Here is a 19,566-nt window from a genome sequence, read left to right on the forward strand (position 1 = left end):
CGCATGCCGGAAACTGGAGAAGACATGGCTCCAAGAACGCACACCAGACAACCACGCAGCCCACAAGGACGCCACCCGCAGACACCACCACCTCATCAGATTAGCCAAGAGTTCCTCCTTCAAAGATCGCTTGGATAACAACACACACAACAGCAAGGAGCTCTACAGCATCGTAAAGGAACTCGCCAACCCCAGCGCCAACGACATCCCGCTCTCACAAGAGCTGTGCGACTCACTAGCCATCTTCTTCCACGGCAAGCTCGCTGACATCCACGACAGCTTCAACACCACTACCGCCCCGACTACGCCAGACTCCACCTCCCCTGTGAACATCACCAGCGTCAACAGCCTGACCTCCTCATCCAACGTCAACGACGACGAGACACGCAAGGTCATGAACTCCATTCACTCAGGATCTCAGTCTGACCCGTGCCCACACCACATATTCAATAAAGCAGACGCAGCCATCGCACCCCAACTACGGAAGGTCATCAACATCTCCTTCGAAACAGCAACATTCCCGGAAAGCTGGAAGCATGCCGAAATCAATGCCCTCCTCAAGAAGCCCAAACCGGACCCCAAGAACCTCAAGAACTTCCGGCCCATCTCCCTGCTCCCGGCAAAGGTCATCGTGAAAATCGTCAACATGCAACTGGCCCTCCACCTCGAGGACAACATCTTGGACCAGTCGCAGTCCGGATTCAGACGAAACCACAGCACCGAGACAGCCCTCATCATCGCCACAGACGACATCAGGCGCCGATTAGACAGCAGCGAAACATCCGCCCTCATCCTCCTGGACCGGTCAGCCGCCTTCGACGCGGTCTGCCATCGCACTCTAAAGACATGCCTCCTAGAAGCTGGAATCCAAGAGAAGGCTCTTAACTGCCCCACCTCCTTCCTCTCCGGCAGAACCCAGAGAGTCCGCCTCCCGCCCTTCATATCGAAAGCCACCAACATCATCTGTGGCATCCCCCAGGGCTCATCCCACAGCCCAACGCTGTTCAACATCTACATGGCCCAGCTCGCACAAGTGGCCCGCCATCACGACCTCAACATCATCTTCTATGCTGACGACACCAAGCTCATCCTCTCCCTCACCAAGGACCCGCACACCACCAAAACCAACCTCCACGAGGGAATGAAGGCAGTCGCCGATTGGATGAGGAGCAGCCGTCTGAAGCTGAACTTGGACAAGACTGAGGTCCTCATCCTCGGACCCAACCCCTCAGCCTGGGACGACTCCTGGTGGCCGACCACACTGGGAACAGCACCAACTCCCACCGACCATGCACGCAATCTTAGATTCATCCTAGACTCCTCCCTCTACAAGTCCAAGCAGGTCACGCCATCTCCTCCTCCTGCTACAACACCCTCCGCATGCTCCGCAGGATCTACAAGTGGATCCCGACCGAAACAAGAAGAACGGTGACACAGGCCCTCGTCAGTAGCAGACTGGACTACGGCAACGCACTCTACGCAGGAATCCCAGCCAAACACATACGACGACTACAACGCATCCAAAACGCCTCCGCTCGACTGATCGTCAACGTCCCCCGCCGCAGCCACATCCCCCCCCACCTGAGAGACCTACACTGACTCCCCGTTGACAGGAGGATCACCTTCAAGCTCCTCGCCCACGCACACAAAACACCCCACAACGCCGGACCAGCCTACCTGAACAGCTTCCACACCCACACCCGCCAGCTAAGCTCCGCCAGTCTCGCCGATGTCCCCCGCATCCAACGAACGATCTCAGGCGGTAGATCCTTCCCCTACCTCGCCGCCAAGACCTGGAACACCCTCCCTACCCACATACGGCAGACCCAAGACCTACTCACCTTCAGAAGACTCCTCAAGGCCTGGCTCTTTGAGCAGGAGCAGCACCCCCCCTCACTTCAGAGCCTTGGGACCCTCACAGGTAAGTAGCGCGCTTTACAAGTACTCTGATTGATGAATTGATGTTATTATCGCCAAATACACAGCTACTCAATTCATCGACCATGGAAGGATGGAAGGTTGAGTCTGCATGGTCAGGATTCAAACTTGAGACCTGCAGATCATCGATATCTCAGCTCAATGAAGGCTTCTTGCTGGCATGAAGATGGACGTTGCACGCTCAAACATTTTTCAAACAAATGCAAGACATATTCAGCAACAATAAAGAATCCATCTCAGAGAATCACTTCTATAACAGCCAGATAGACAATCATCATGTATAATATTTTAATTATGGAAACATTTTAAATACAAATTAGGCCTGGACTTGAGCACTACTGTCAAGTCGTTTTGGCATTAAAGTTAACTTTATTGAACAACTACAAACAGAAACAAATATGAACCAACTAGAACCCCCCCAAAACGCAGTCAAAGGTAGGCTCTCACCTGCATCCTGGCCACAGGGTCCGAGAGAGAGCAGGCCTTGTTGATGAGGTAAATGTGCTCCATGTACTCTGTGATCCTCTGCAGGAAACTCATGGGCTCATTGAAGGCAATAGGCATTGTAATTTTTGACAATTCCTAAAAGCAAGAAAAGAACGCTGTCAATAGACGCATTGAACAAAACATCAATATTTGCTATTCTTGCTGCTAGTGTGATTCGCGTTTTAATGCACCTAAACTGACTTCAACTGACTGCAGAGAACACGAACAATGTGCATCGAGATCCCTGGATATTCAGAGTAGGGAGAAAAGGTGATTGGGGTGAAGGGAGAGCAGCAGCAGGACCTCCTGAACTTGTTACCCTGCCACATGAGACAAGGAGACGAGGCTTTTCCGCTTTTAGCCTCAGTATCATTAGCCGGGGATGCTGAAGGTCTTTCTGCAAGACTCAGTGACTAGATTAAAGACATCTGAACATAAATTCTAATTCCTGCAGCTCTCCATCTGCAGAACCTCTGCAATGGGAAAACCTTGCTGCCACCACAATTAGCTTGATAGCTACATTCAATGAGGTGTCAAGATCCTCCTATAGAAGGCTTAATGTAGGATATCTATTCACTATTTTAGAGGAACTCTAGTGAGCACAGAGCAGATAACCATCCCTCTCGAGCCAAACCTACTTGCAAAGGAAACAGAAAACACCGCATGTTCTGTTTTTCACTGCAGCTGACTAGGACATGCATGAATTTGAGAGGTGACTCTAGATGTGGGCAGGATGGAGAAGTACATACAAAAATAAACTGGCTTGTACCTCCCAAGACTATGCTGTCAAGAGTCAAGTATTTTCAATCTAGAGGCAATTTGTTCAACAAGACTAATGCTATTAGTCCATTCTAAATCATTTAAATGTTTCTGTGATCCTTTTTTGTTTTAGTTTTGGGTGAATGGATGGGGATGGGGGGGTGGCGGGAGGCAGAGCACAGAGTTTTTAGTGAAGTCCCCTGGCACTTCAGTGGTTATAGAGCAGGTGGAGCTTTCCAGAGGGCTTGTTTCAGGCTTGCTGGGGGCTTATAAGAGGAAATGTGTATTGAGTATGGATATGCTGTTGTCACTAATAGTAATTCTTCTTCTCCTCCTATAAGGAAGCACCGTTTAGGTCCGGGGTCTCCAAAGCAGGTTTGAGAAGGCTGGATCCATGACAGGCTTTCAGGATAACCACTGTGTATGAAATGTGCCTCTTCTACGTGGTCACCCAGGATTTCTCATCTTTTGCTGGACCCTATATGTTTCCTGGCTTAAGAACTCTGTACACTTTACTCCCACTAATCTGTAGTAAAGTACCTGTGCTGCCCCTTTAAATAGAAATAAATTGGCTTAGTCCTAAGTGGAACATTTAACATGCTTACATGTCCCTGTATGTGGAGTAGAAAGTGCACCTAGGGCCTGGAAGTTAAAATGGCACTTGTGGACCACAGCACCTATTGTGTCACTCTACGGTGTCAGTGCAAACATGCCTACCTTGTGCAGCCTGACTGATGCAGTGCGACCTTTTAAAATAGCCCTTTTTGCCTGGTAAGAACCTTTCTCATAAATATTAATACATCCTCCCTACGTAAACATAGTAGCCCAAAAGGTAGGGTGAAAGGTTTTTAAAAGTGGGACCTGTAGAAAATATTACAAAGTCCCGAAAAGCTATTTCACTGTGACAGGCCTAGCTGTCCTATGTAGAAAACCAAAGTGCAGATTAACATTCTAGCACTGCTAACTGGGAAAGTGACCAGCTAGAAAAAGAATTATACAACTATTATAAATACTTATTAAGACTACAATTCAATGGTGAATTCAGATTTTAATGAATATTAAGGAAAAGTTACTTTTAGAATATTACCTTTTTCCTGCCCGAAGCTCCTGGAGACTAGTTTACATTCACTCTCCGACTTCTCCCAGCCTGTGCTCAGCCTCGAGTAGGTGTGGATGAGGTGTATATTGCATTCAATGAGCAAAAAATAGGCCGACCTGAATGTGTACAGATCACTCCTCTAAGCTCAGCAGAAATTGCAGGGTGGGGGCTGTAGGCCTCCTTTTGACAGTACAGTGTCAAATACAGCTTGGCAGGTCTGTTCAGCCACATGTAACACTCTGGAGCACACTTGAAAGGAAAAGTAAAGGATTGCAAGACAGTTCTTGTGAATTCCCTGTCTATCTGCTGAAAAACTCTGTTTGTTCTACAAGACTTCAGGTAGGACAAGAAACCCCTGGCTTTGTAGATGGTACAGCACCTACTTCAAACTGGATTTTAATGTTAGATGTTGCAGACCCTAGGATTATCATTGTACACTCCCAACATATACCCCCAGCCTCGGAGCCTGTTTAGTGTTACAAAAGACTTTCGCTATTTTGAAAATGCCCTGACAAATAGCATTGTGCATTTGATTGCAGTAAGGCAAACAGGAAATACTGAAAAAGTTGGTAGGGTTGGCCCAGTGAACTTTCACCTCACTTATGAGGGAAAGGCCAGGAGTCACATCTACCCACTAGTTAGTGGTGAGCATAAATATGGTTGGTCTGTTCAAATTTAAAGGGAGTTTTACAACCCAAATGAAGTAACGGGATATGACGCTTTCCACATCCCCAGAGTGGATGAGCTCCATGAACAGTACATTTGCTATGCATTGTTTACTACTCAGAAAGTGCAACCGTTATATTACACTGACTGGTTCCAGCTAAGACAACACCATCTGCAACCGATAAACAGATTAAAGGTTTCCCTTATTCATCCGGTATTTATAACATAACCGGTTATTCTTCATAATATATATAGATTACATGCAAATGTTTTAACCGCTACACTGCAGGAGAAGGAATTAATTATTTAAGAAAAACATTTTGTGTATTGAATCTGGTGGGATGGGAATGGTCCGTGCAAGGTATAAAGGTGTGTATGCCTGCTCTGACTGCCAAACTGCATATGTATGTGTATCGTGACTTATTTCCACCCTGGTGTCACACTAATCTAAGTGTGCACAGAGGCCTAAACCTTTCGCTGACTATGCGAGTTCCTGGATTAGTCCTGTGACCTGGACAGATGCATGAAGCATGTCCTCATTATGGGCCATAACCTACTTCCCTGACCTGGGATTAGCGCCTGAAGCAGTGATGGCAGTATACCATGTTTTTAGAGAAAATCAGTAGTGACTAGACCTTTTATCAAGCTCACAAGGAGTGAGGCCTACTGGCCCACTTGAGTAAAGATCTGCTATGATGTGTACGTGCATAGGTTTGTGCTGGCATCCCATGTGTATGTGGTGTGCCCATGTAATCTGTGTAACACGTGTGTTGATAAGCTTTGTGCAGGAGTGAGTAATAGGGTAAGTGGGATCCATTTTGGATGCCCCTGTCCTGGGACCACGTTAGGTGGAGGTTTAGGACTGTTCTCCCAGATAGCATAAGAACATTGACTGTATTCTTGTGGCAGAAAGGAGAAAAACCACACAATGTACAGGATAGATACTGTGCTACCTTCAGAAATTCCAGGAGGCATTCCTTAGCAAGGAGCTGCTGATTAGTTTTCCTGAGCACTGCCATTTGGTGGATAGTAATGGCGATTGCTGGGTCTACTGCTTACTTTGTATTTAGTAAGGAAGTTTCTAAGGTGGGGCCTGTCCTTCATATGTCCATGATTACTCCTTCAGTTAGGCTGATGACAGCCAGATAAAGAAACCTCATACAGAAACCGCACACTCCACTACTGATTATTGTGGGTTTCCCATGTTGCCTACAGTCTCATTGCTACCTACTGTGAGAAGTATCACTCTACACAAAGGCTGTGCCTAAGAGCAGCCTGACAAGGAATCTTGAAAGAAGAACCACCCCAAACAGGTTCTGTAGTTTTTAGATGGTGTAAATACATCACACGACTAGAAGTTGTGTACAAAAATGGGGGCCAAAACATCACACTTGGTCCAGTCCCTATTAATTTATGAACAGGGCAAGAGAGTGCTCCGCAGAATACTCAAATGGACTGCTGTGCAGCCAGGTAAGGTGTCTGCCTGACAGCCTGTCTCCCAGTGGTGATGCAAAATAATTTGAAATGTTAACTTTCTGCTGAAGGAGCTGTGGGGTGTGCCTGTAGTTCATAGAACTTTACTGCAAAGAGAGGGAAGGCGTCTGTCTGGCCCTAAAGGAGGAGAGCGGCCCCGTATGATACCGGTGGCTAAGGGACATCCAGAAAGACCCGAAAGCCTAAGAGGGAGCTTAGTGGGACCTGTGCGTACTGATGGTCTCCTTGGTCTCTCATCCTGGATCCTGATTGGAACTGCAACTGCTGTGATCATCATAGGTCCAGATGAGGGTGAAATGGCCTTGAACTTCACAGACTCAGATGGGGGCTAAACTGACGTGGTGACCGTAGGACCAGGCAGGGCTGCAACCAGTGTGATCAACTATGGCTGGTTCAATTGGTATTGCATCTTCCACGGCCACCGATTATCAATCTCTGGCAAAGCTGCATCACCACAACCATCTGAGAACGCTGCAACCAGGTATGACCCTATGCTGGGGTAGTACACTCAAGAGATTGAGGGTGGTCAGACATGCGGGCGGACATGGCCTACAACTGGCTTTCCATGTAGCCAAGGAACTTGATGAAGACCACAATTTCCACAAGTGATATATGGCAGAGCCGCAAGAGCCATAGAGAGATAAAATAGGACCTTTTGAACCTACCTAATACGGCAAAATGTTAAGACTGGAGACCTAGTGAGTGCACATTTGACTGAGAGAGAAGGGTCACCCGGGAGAGATTAGTGAAGGGATTACTGAGGGTGTAGCACCTAGATGAATTGCACCATGGGACACTAACTAGTACAATCTGATGCAATTTGATAGACAACTTTGTGATTACAAGTCGTTGAGTGGATCTTCATTCCCACTACCCTCGGGTCGTCGCAGATTTAATTTGAATACTAGAATGGTGGATGCTGGTCTGCCACCTTCCCAGCCCCTTTCTAGGTTCTGTGAAGATCCAGGAGAGACAAAGAAGGGGGTGTTGAGAAGTCCCGCCCAAATACATGTTCAAATTTGGGAGCAAATGTCTACATTCTATTAGTCTAATGGCACTCTTTTCGTCTACATTTTGTGTGGTAACGTATTTTCAATTGATTTCGATATTTAATTGAACAAACAAGTTACTTACCTTCAGTAACGCTTTTTCTGGTAGATACTTCAACTGTAGTGATGTCGGGTCCCTACATCTCCGAGAGGACATACATTTCTTTCTCATACACAGCCACACTATTGAACGAGGAGCCTTGGTAATCAGATTGTGCTAGGATGCAGATCTCTCAATTATAATCTTATTAACATAGTCAAGAGGAGTCCATTCCACAGAAAGGGGAGGAGGGTGGGTCAGTGAGGAATTCGCATTTAGAGTATCTACCAGAAAGAGCATCACCGAATGCGTTCTTCAGATGAATACGTCTAACTGCAGATTCCTCACCTTGTGAACAGACACCAAATCAGTACCTCCCCAGGTTGAGGGTCTGTTAAAAGGCTCAGATGAGAAAATCCTGCAAGACAAAATGGGCAATCCGCCTTTCCCGTCTGACCTAGCTATCCAGTTAGTAATGCTTCATGAACGTGTGAACTGATGCTCACACTGTGGCCTGGCAGATGTCCAGGTCCGGCACCCCGATCACCAGCACAGTGGTAGCTGCATTTGATCTGGTGGAGTGAGATAGTAGGCCATTTCTTGTTCCAGTTCGTAGCTGATTTTGATTCACAAGACAATCCTTCTAGAGTTGGTGTGTTTCTGCAAAGCTTCTCCCTTATTCGGCCAAGAGAACCCCACAAAGAGCAGATCTCCAACCCCATGGTCTTTGGTGCCAATGGTTTAAAAGCTCTCTTTGGGTCTAGACAATGAAGTCTCCCTTCGTAGATGGCTGAGGAGGGCCAAAGAAAGCTGACAGGGTAATAGACTGTACTATGTGGAAAGGCGTGGCAACTTCCAGGAGAAACACTGGATTAGTCCTGGGTACTAGGTTGTCCCGAAAGAAAGTGATACGGTTGATGGACATAGAGTGCCTGCAACATGCTAATCTTATTGTTATGCTGAACAATATCTTCCATGTAAGTAGAGGGCAGTTATGTATAGGCTCGAAGGCAGTGCACGTCATTAACGTGAGAACCAGATTGAGGTCCCGATGGAGCATCACAATGGTGTCGGCGGAGTCATATGGGTCAGCATATTTAGAAAAAGCATAAAAACAGGTGATTTGAATAAGGATGGTTCATCAGGTAAACGTAAAGAGGTTAATAGGGAGAACAAATAACCTTCAAATGTCACCGCATTTCTTTTCTGTGCTAAGAATAAACAAAAACAATCGTATATCAGAGAACTGGGCTTGCAAAGGTTTGACATGTCGCACATAGATGGTCTTCGAGGGATGCCTGGATGCCAAAATGACACTCACTACATAGGAAGGGAGGTCAAAGGCTGCCAACTGTTGCAGCTAAATAGCCATGCATGGAGTTGTAAGTTATGCAGGCTCAACATAAAGTCCTCCACAAGGGGCAATTGGATCAGAGGACAGCATGCCCAAAAGTTCTGGATACCCATCTCTCCTCATAGCCACCAGGATAACTCAGAGTAGGTCGTTCCTGATGTTCTTCAGAACTTTTGGGAAGAGGGGTAGAGGCAGAAAGACATGCAGGAGTCCCGAGCTCCAATCCAGCAGACAGCTGTATAGGCGAGAACTGCCCGGGTAACTCCAACGGGCATAAAACTAACACTGCAAGTTATGAGGCTGGCAAAAAGATCAAGCCAATGTTCTCCCCATTTCTGGAAGACGCCCTGACCCACAAGACTGTAGCCACCATTTGTGATCTTAGTTATTTGTGAGCTTAGTTTGTCATGGCATATAAAGATCCTGCCAGATGTTGTAACCACAGGAAGATGCCCTGACGATCCAGCCAGTTCCAAAGGAGCAAGGCCATCTGGCACCGGACACACAACCTCATTCCACACTGTTTGTTGCAATACCACATGGTGCTGGTGTGGACTGTGAGTACCTGCATCCATTCCCACTTTGCAAGTATCTGCAACTGTTCCCACTTGTTGGATGGGAGAAAAGTTTTCAATGACAAGCAAAAAGCCTGCAACTCCAACAAGCTGATGTGTAGAGAGCTTTCTGCTGGTGCCAGAGTCCTCTGATCTCCACCGCTCCCAGATTATCTCCGCAACCCTGGGCAGGGTAGGGAGAGAGGTCTGCTACCGGTCCATGAAGCCCAGCTGCCATCACTGCAGATATTTTGCAGTCTCCTCTGACACCTGGATAGAATCCGAAAGGTTCCCTTGGTGCTAAGACTTCAGAACCCACTGCAGAGCCCATGTGACACCTGCTATGGTCCACTACCAGGATGCAGTTGGCCAAGAAGCCTCAAAGTCGCTCTCACTAAGACCCAGGTCAAGGGTTGAAACATTAGGATCAAAGCCTGAATGTCCAGAACTTATTGAGGCAGAGTGTAGTCTCTGAGGAGGAGTCAGGTGTGACTTCAGTACTCTGATGGAAAAACCTAGCGATTTCAACAGATTGGGCGTCATCTGGAGGTGGTCCATGACTGTTTAAGGCAAGCCTACCTTCCCCAACCAGTCGCCCAAGTATGAAAAGACTGGTATTCCTGAACTCCAAAGATGGGCAACAATTACCATCATCCCTTTCGAGAACACCCGAGGCCCACTGGTGAAGTCGAAGAGCAATGAAAACTAAAAGGGCTTGCAGCCTACTGGAAACTGTAGGTGGGACTGCAGAATGTAGATGTAAAAGGTCCAATACCACTATTCAGTCTCTTGGATCCAGGGTAGACAGAACTTAGGCCAGAATTTCAGCTGCTCTCCTGATGATCATGGCGAAGGAAAGGGGAAGGGTCTGTAGTAGGCTAGTGGAGGCCAGTGTCTGATAAAGTGTCAGCATCAATGACCTCTTGTAGGTCCAGTAATAGGATCATCTCATCAAGGCACTCTGTTACATGTTCAAGGCCAAGCAGGGCAGCGCGCCAACTTATATCCAAGGGTTGGTAACACCTTACACACCCGTGCGCTCACTAAGGTCATCGGACACTGGCAATTTCACAGTGCCAAGATGTAAGCTGGCAAGAAAGGGAGGCCACTCCTTTTCTATTCTGGGCCCGAAATATTGGAACTCCCTCCCACTAGCACTAAAGTCAGAGACCAACCTACTCCGCTTCCGTAGGGCTCTGAAGACTCTTCTGTTCACCAAGCGCAGTCAATAGTTGGTTGTGGCCTCAAGTCAGGTGCTGCATTGTCCTTTCTTCTATAGTCTGTCCCTGGCGCCGGGAAACCCACTGTGGGTAGCTGTGCGCGGTAAAAGCTTAAATAAATAAAAAATATAGTTGGGTACGGTCATCAGTCTTGTGCTACAGATCTGTAATGTAGAGCATGCATCTTCAAATTTGAAGGAGACCGAGGTCAAGTGGGTGGGTGCAACTTTGATCAAGACTGTGGTGGATTAGCTTCAGAGTCAGAATTGACCAGTAGCCCCATTGGCGGCTTTGGCAGCATTGCCACTGGCGTCCACACTTAGCACTCAGCGTTGATCGTAGCACACTGAAAATGGCCAGGGAAGGGGTCAGTCCCAGAGTCTGGACTGAACCCAGAGTAGAGTCGAGAGGCATAGTTGGTGTTGGGGACGGATCTGCCAAGGACAAAAAGGAGACCTCCTCGGATCCATAGCTCCTCAAGGGGCTCCAGTCAGATTTGGTAGAGTACAGAAGATGCACAGCATGGCCTCCTTGAAGGCCTGAATCGGTTGCAGCATCACTGATGAAAATAGGAACCTTGGTTAGATTGTTATTAAATCAGGGATCGGTTCAGTGATCGAAGACTGAGACCATGACTTTGAGTACCCTGACATCCGTGCGACTCCTCACAGTAGAGTGACAGGATGAGCAGGAGCACTGATTTTTCTTTTTGAACTTACCTGATTTTTTAGACTTGTACATCGGCCACTTGTGGAACTGGCAAAGGGAAGAAGAATGCGTCCATGCTCTCAAATTTGAGTGCAACTGGGCCCACCCTATCCTTTTGGTGATACTCCTTTATGTAGAGCTTGCCCTTGCAGTCCCGGCTTACCTTCGTATTCATCTGAGCACAGTCGCAACACAACGTCAAGTTGAGTAAGGAGCCCCAACATCAGAGACAGACTTTGCTGAGCGAGGAGCCCCAAAATCTGAGACAGACCGTGTGAGGATCTATCACTGATATTTATTTACAGCAATCCTTGCAGAGTTTAAAACCTGTCATTGTAGGGAAAAGACATGCTCCTTGTACACTGGGGGGAAAAAATTCAAACATTACATGGGTCAGGCTTGGCAGAAATCATGGGAGTGAGCCCTGGATCTGTGTGGGAAAGCACAAAAAGAAAGGACTCATGCCAGCATGCAGAAATGGTGGTTATGTAGGGGCCTCCACTTCAAAGTCAGGGCGGGGTGGGGTGGAGCAGGACAGACATGACAGAGCTGCAAGACGACATTGACCCACGCGCAAGGGAATTGCAGAGAAAAGTCTCCAGATCTAGCCTGGCACATGGGGATATTCACAAGGTGAGGAACATGCGGTTAGAAGTATACATCAGAAATGAACATTTAACAGTTTCATAGTCTGAGACCTCATATCCTTTTTGTAGTTTAAACTGTAGAGGGGAATGATATCCACATACATAGAGTAGAGCACTGGAAAAAGGGATTGTGAATTTTCGACATGCTTGAAAAATTTCATCAACACTGCCTGCAAAACGCAGGATTTCGGAAATTGCTTACTTTGGTAGAGATTTAATCAACCATGAAATTCAAGTTTTATAAACAAAAAGTAATAAGGGGCTTGGCGCGACAGATGAGATGATAGTGAGAAAAAGCTTTCAAATACGTACCAATCCAATGCATTTTTTCAATATACTCCAGATACTAAAATCGCTTCTGGAAAACATGGGTGCTGGTAACGATGTTCTGCAGGCAAGGGAAGAAAGAGCAGGACTTCAGCATTTTATTTTGACAAAAAAAAATTTATTCAAACTTGCCATGCACAGTAAAGTGAAATAGAGAGACCAGGACAGGTGCCAGTCACAAACACATGGAGAGAAGACTGCAAGCTACAATCTAGAGTACAACTTATCAAATTTTGAGGCACACATGGTGGCTCCTTTACACCATCTGAATGTAGAGTAAACAGGAGTTAATCAGACTGTACTACACAGACAGGACAAAACAAATACAATCACGGCGAAAGAAAGTGGTTTAGGACGGACACTTACAACCTACTCTAATGGTTTCTCCTTACCTTTCAAAAGAATTTAGTTCAACAAATTGTGATAATTTGTCAGCCATGTAAATAGAATTCCTTCGACCAACTTGGTTTTTAGCAAACAATTATATTAAAAAGCTTAATAAAAAAAGATGTTAAAGGGGTGAAAGTGTGAGGCAAACCGTCTCACACGTCTTTACTCGTGCGGTGGTTGTGGAGGGGATGATCTGTCTGGGGATTTAGAATAAAACATCTGCTTACGATGCGGTTTTAGGATGTATTTGCGGTTTGTTGCTATAAGCCTGATGCTTGCCAGCCCAGTAAAATGCATTATTCCCAAGCCCCAGTGCATCATTTCAAAAGGGGAGGAAGCCACAAGCGGTTCTTGCCATTATTTATGTTTGATATTCAAACAATACATCTTGTCCAGAGTGGTAAACATTCCCCCTTTGCTCCTCTGAGTGGTCCTTCTCTACAATTGTTAGGTCGAGAAGGTGTCTACTGGAAAGCTGTCCCCTCATTTCTCGACTGCTCTCAAAGTATACAGGTTACTTTCGAAACATGGAGTGATGTGGACTGTCCCAGCCTCTTCCTTGTCTGCTCTTCGCAGGCACGGTTTATATTTTTAATGTTGGACTATCTGATAGAGTGAATGGTTCCGTCTTCTTCAATGATTTCTGCCTTCAGGTGGTGTGATATACTTGATACACCCATCTCGAAGTCGATGAGGTTGTGGGAACTGCATGGATGTCGCATTTGAACACTTGCCTACTCTCTTCAGTTCTGTTTGTAATTCTTAGGATATGTTATTTGGGAAATAATGGAATACAGGAAAGCAACAGAAGTGCCCAGTTTCTTCTTAGCCCACTGCAGTAGATAGATACTTACAGTGAGAAGTATTTTTTTTAATTTGATCTTATCCAAAACACTATGATCCATCTAAAGAAGACATTGGATATGTTCTAATAATTCCAGGAATCTTTAAGAGCTGGAAGTAGAGTATAGGTCAATGAGGGAGACCGAGCTCGCAGAGAATTTGGCGTTCTCGTGCATGAAAATATTGATTTATTAAGCAACTATTTTTAGCTCTATTAACCCAAGGGCATCTCTGAGATTGCAGGAAAAATACATAGTTCAATTCACTTCCAAGTATAAGTTTATTCAGCTTACAAGTCCATTTAAACATTCATAAAACAGTTTCATGAATATAAAAAAAAACTAGCCATTCTGCAAGTCGAATTAAAAATCAGATGAACATTTCCTTAAAATCACTTTTAAAACTTGTCAGTCTCTCCTAGATTTCAAATCCACCAGGCTACGAGACCAGGTATCATCTCTCTCCTTGAGGCCTGAAAGAATCCGGAATGGGACCGGAGTGAGAGAGAGGGGAGCAGTGAGTGCACTCAGTCTGATGGAGAACACAACTAGGTAGTTGAGGACTTAAATAGAAGTAATGGGAAATTTTGGGAATAAGGTAAACACTGGAAAACAATACGGTAACACACACGTAATAAAGTGGAGATCAGGAGTTGTCTTTATGTGGAGCCCCCCTCCAACGCCCACCACAGTGCATCTAAGACACAGAGCAGATGCCACAGCACTAGACGCCAAACAGCAAGTGGTTGAGGTCCCCTGCCCCATTGGTACTATTATGAGGCTTGTACCATTTGTTCCATATAAACTGAGGGACATTCCCCTGAAGGCCCCATCCTATCCACCATAGGAGCAAACCGCGGACAGGTGTACTCTAGTTCTGCACTTACAAAGGTGTTTGAGTGCTACAACACCATGAGAACAGTCATGCACACAAGTCCTCCTGTTCATCTTATTACCTTGACTATTCAGAACTGAGGTGGGTTTACAAATCGAGCTGAAGCACACACACACACACACACACACACACACACACACACACACACACCTGTATATGGTAATATTATGCTGTAATTTAAAATGCATCTTGTGTACTGATTTGCGTTAATATCCCTGATTGATGATAACCCAAATGCTAATAAATATAAGTTTGAATAAAAATAGAAGCACAACTTCTCCTGGTCCCAATAAGAAATGGTGCATTTCACAGATGTACAGAGCCCTGGTTAACCATTCTCCCCACAACCTACTGAACCTGAAGGCATAACGGGAAGGGTGGATGTGCCCTTTCAAAGAGGTGTATTGGAGGAAAACATGCATTGCACCACACAACTAGCTATACCGCCTAAGCCTCATTCAACTGAACTACTTGCATTGCAGATGTCATATCGAGATGTCTGTGGAAAGCACGCAAACGTATGGAAACCCACCTTCACTAGGCGCTAAGAGGGAATGGGGGATTTTTTGCACTTGGTGTGGGCCTGTCCGATTATTCGTTATTGGCGCACCATATTTCAAATATTCTTGGAGGTTCTGGGTCAACAGATGGATGCCTCAACCAAAAGTTACTGTACTAGTCTGTATTTTAGACGATCTGGGAGCTCCCGAGGGTGACCGAACCCTGGTGAATATGGCCATAGCAAAACACTGGAAAGACACTCTGGCTCCATGACAAGCAAATGGCAGAGAGGCTTGGACCACTGAGCAAACTGGAGGAGCCCATTTATACTGTGAGGGGCTGCCCCAAAAAAACACGTCAAGATTTTGGGGAAATGGTAGGTGCATTATGGATTAGTCGAGGATGATGGGTGGAAAGATATTGAGAGAACTATGCTGAACGAGAATTCAAAGAGTCGATGTGTGCGTATTAGCAGTAATTTTTACTGGCAAAATCAAGTTAAATTCCCTATATCTGTATTGAAATCTTAACGTGAAAGACTAGGGAAATATCCTAGAACACCTACTTGCAGACTGCTTTCGTTCTGGCAATACACCGGCATCCTGGACAAGGAGTATAATTCTTCCTTTACATAAGCAATGGCAAAGTCAATAGGTCTCACTACACAAGAGCTATTGGCTTTGGGAATGTATTTCAGCCATGTTGTACACCAGTGTGAGTGCTGCTCCGCATGGCGAAAAGAGTGGAGTGGGTTGGGGGGTAGATTGAGGTGGGTAGATTACGGTACATTGGAGGGCAGATTGGGGTGGGAAGATTGGAGTGGGTAGATTAGGGCTGTTTGGGGCAGACTGGGATAGATTGGGGTAGATTAGGAAAGATTAAAGCGGGTATATCAGGGTGGGTAGGTTAGAGTGGGGTAGGTTGGGGCAGATGTGAGTGGAGTAGATAGGAGGAGGGTGTACATGAGTGGGGTTAACTGAAATCGATTGGAGTAGTTGGTGTGGGGTAGATTGTGGTGAGTCAGATTGGAGGGAGTAGATGGGAGTGGGATAAAGTGGGTAGATGGGGTACACTGGAGTGGATTAGATTGGGTGGGGTAGATTGGAGTAGGTTGAGGTACATTGGAGTGGGTAGATTGTAGTTGAAGGGGGGTAGATGTAGATTGGAGTGGTCTAGATTCGGTAGATTGGAGTGGGGAGGGTTGAGGTAGATTGGAGTAGTTGGAGGGGGTAGATGTGGTAGACTGGAGCGGAGTAGATTGGAGTGGAGTATATAGGGGTAAAATCGAGCGGGGTAGATTACTGGGGAGTAAACTGGAGTGGGGAAGAGTGTGGTCAATTGCAGTAGGGTAGGCTGGGGTAGATTGAGGTGGGGTAGATTTGAATGGAGTTATTTGGGTAGGCAGAGTAAGGTACATTGAGAGATTCGGGTGGTCTAAACTGAAGTGTGGTAGATTAGAGTAGATGGAGTTGGGGTAGATTTAGGTAGATTGGGGCAGATGGGCGGGGTAGATTGGAGTGGGATATGATTGGCGTGGGGTAGATTGGAGTAGATTGCAGTGGAGTAGTTTGAGGTAGATTAGAGTGGGGAGAGTTGGAGTGGGGTAGATTGGAGGGGGTACATTGGAATAGGTTAGACTGGAGTGAGTTAGAGAGGCAACAACTGGAGTGGGGTAGGGAGGAGCAGACTGGAGTGGGGTAGAATGGGGGGTTGTGGTGTGGTGTAGCTAGGAGTGGAACAGGTTAGGGTAGATTGTTATGAAGTATTTTGGTATGTAGGTTGGAGTAAATTGGGTGGGATACACTGGAGTGGGATAGATTGGGGTAAAATGAAGTGAGGTAAATTGGGGTAGAATGGGATAGATGGGGTAAGCTAAAGTGGGATAGACTGGAGAAGACGGGGTACGGCAGATTGGTAAACTGGAGTGGGATAGTTTCGGGTGGGGTAGATTGAAAGAGGGGTAGATTGATGTGGTTGACTGGTAGATTGTGGTGCGATAGATTGGGGGAAGATAGAGGTGGGGTAAATTTGGGTAGACTGGAGTGGGATAGGTTGAGGTATATTAGGGTGGGCAGATTGGGATGGGGCAGATTGGAGTGGGTGGTATGGTAGATTGGAGTGGGGTAGATTGGGGTACATTGGAGAGGAGTTGACTGGGGTGGGTTAGATTGGGTGGAGTACATTGGAGTGGGGCACACTGGAGTGGGTGGATATATGTGAAGTAGGTTCGGTCAGGGTAGGTTAGAGTGGGGTAGACTGGTGTGGGGCAGATTGGAGTAAATTGGAATTGTGTAGATTAAAGTGGTGTACATTTTAGTAGGGTAGATTGGAGTGGGTTAGATTGGGGTAGATAGTAGCAGGGCATATTGTAGTGGGTAGGTTGGGGTAGACTGGAGTGGGGTTGATGGGGAAGACTGGAGTGGGGTTGATGGGGAAGACTGGAGTGGGGTTGATGGGGAAGACTGGAGTGGGGTAGGTTAGATCGAAATGGGATAGAGGAGTAGATGGGGTAGGATGGATAGGGTATACTTGAGCAGGTTGAAGTGGGGTGGGATGGGGTAGGTTGGAGAGGGGCAAGTGTGATGCGATGAAGGGGAGCAGTAGCACATGGAGGAAAGGGGAGAAGCTGTGCCAAGAAGATGGAGGAGCAGTAGTTTGATGAAGAGGGAGGGGCGGCGGTGGCACGTTCCCCTCGATTATCAATAGCTCTGCAGCAAATCGGTTTTGAAAAGCGATAAAAAAAAGACTTCCGGCCCAGGATTCATTCATCCTATTGCAAGTATACATAGAAAACCCCAACTATCCAATTTCAAAAGCTTGGGAGAGGTTTCAAATGTGGGTATTTTGTGAGAAAATGTATTACTTGTGTGTATTTGTTTTCTCTGCATAAAATGTTTTTGTGCGCCAGACGAACCACAGCAATATCTGTTTAACTGAGCATTAGCTTGATTTCTTACTAGTTCATAACTGCAATGTGGAGAAGGTCGTCCGGGGTTCATTTAACTGCAATGTCAAGAAAGCCGTTCCAGGGCTTATTGCATGCCCATAATGCCTTGTGCTATAATTGCCCACTTTAGCTGCTTCCTCCTTTTCAATTGTCTTTTAGCAACACAAGCCATATGTTTGAAAGTTGCCAGGAAACAGCGCAGAGTGCATGGTCATTGGGCCCTCATTTTCAAAATCACTCCCTTTAAAATCTTTTCAGATTAGGGCTTTATATACTGTTCTCTATGATTCGGATGTAACTCACATTCCACAGCTTATCCCGCTTTCAATTGTGATGGGGAAACAACATCAGCTATTGTGAGATAGAGGGTGTGGGGGTTTGGGGAAGAACATGGAATAAATACCAAGTTATCCAATAACTGATGCCCTCCCACCCCCACCCACTTTGTGTGGAGTTCTTTTTTGTTTGGCTATTTGGGGGTCGTGGCGCTTAGGGCTCCATAACTTTTTTCCACATAAGGTATCAATGCCAAATTGTTGTTCTTTTTTTCTAACATCCTGTGGAATGTAAAGGAATTTAGCGTTTGTAGATTCCACTGGAGGGGAATGAGAAAATAGTCAAAAAATAGTTACATTTTGAGTTTCTGGGGAAAAATAACAAAAAGTGCTCTGGATAAATACCTGCTATTATTCCCTGAACATGGCATCAATAAACGGTTTGCTGTGCTAAAGACACCATCTTCCCAACTATTAGGAACATGCTAAGGCAAATAAAACAAGGAAAAAAAATTCCCACCGTTTTCACATTTCTGAAAGAGGTAGCCCCTTTTTTTCCTATTTTTTTGTTCCCAAAATCTACTTCCAGTTTGTGGTGGAAAACAGTGGAAACCCCATGAGTGATCGGGGAATGCTTTAGATTTCTAGAAAGTAGACAAAACTCTGAATTCATCATGGGCTCACATATGTATGAGTAGGAAAAAACTGACAATTTTGACATTTTCATCTGTACATTTTTGTCACGATGGCCGTTTTACAAAAGCAATATACCATTACGTCTACTAGACCACCCTTCTGGTTGCGGGGGAGGTTTTGTAGGTTTTCCAAGACACCAAGGTACCCAGAGCCAACAGCTGAGTTGCAAGACACAATGGTTTTTCATTGTGTATCAAGTACAGAGCAATTGATATAGTGAAATATACAGAATGAGAAAATGGGTATCAAGGAAACCTATGTATTTCTCAAACAGGCACAAGTTTCGGATCAGTTGTCATTTGTATATCTCTGAATTTGTGGGTATGTGCACAAATGCAGCAAGATCCAATTGGTAATAACAAATGGTCTACTATTCTATGCTCCCACATGTCTTCCGATAAAAATAGTACCTCACTTGTTTGGGCAGGCCAAGTGCCCGTGACAGGAAACTGGCCAAAACACAGGATGAAATAAGGGCTGCACTCTCAACACTGAGAGATGTCCTCTAGGATCCAAAAATGTCCTTGAATCAAGGTTTCACAAAAAGATTATGACTCTACTCCAAGAGTTGTAGTCTAAATGTTTTATTCACATGTGTTCATAGCTTGTTATGTTCACAAGCGTTTGCTGCTGTTCCTGTTCCATTAACATTTTGCACTCATACCATCCCAATGCATTT

General features: G+C 45.8%; 1 protein-coding gene across 4 annotated transcripts in view; it reads right to left on the minus strand.

Moving 5' to 3' along the window:
- The window catches only part of OSBPL2 (oxysterol binding protein like 2), a 342,788-nt gene that overhangs the window by 150,882 nt on the left and 172,340 nt on the right, over positions 1-19,566 (minus strand). For all 4 annotated transcript variants that reach the window (XM_086932854.1, XM_086932857.1, XM_086932856.1 and 1 more), the window contains 2 exons: positions 12,327-12,402; positions 2,386-2,520 (listed from right to left, as the gene is read on the minus strand). In XM_086932854.1, the coding sequence (XP_086788980.1) occupies positions 2,386-2,520; positions 12,327-12,402 (211 nt within the window). The remainder of the gene's footprint in view (positions 1-2,385; positions 2,521-12,326; positions 12,403-19,566) is intronic.

This window comes from Lissotriton vulgaris, chromosome 7 (genome assembly GCF_964263255.1).
Source record: "Lissotriton vulgaris chromosome 7, aLisVul1.2, whole genome shotgun sequence".
NCBI classification, from domain to species: domain Eukaryota; kingdom Metazoa; phylum Chordata; class Amphibia; order Caudata; family Salamandridae; genus Lissotriton; species Lissotriton vulgaris.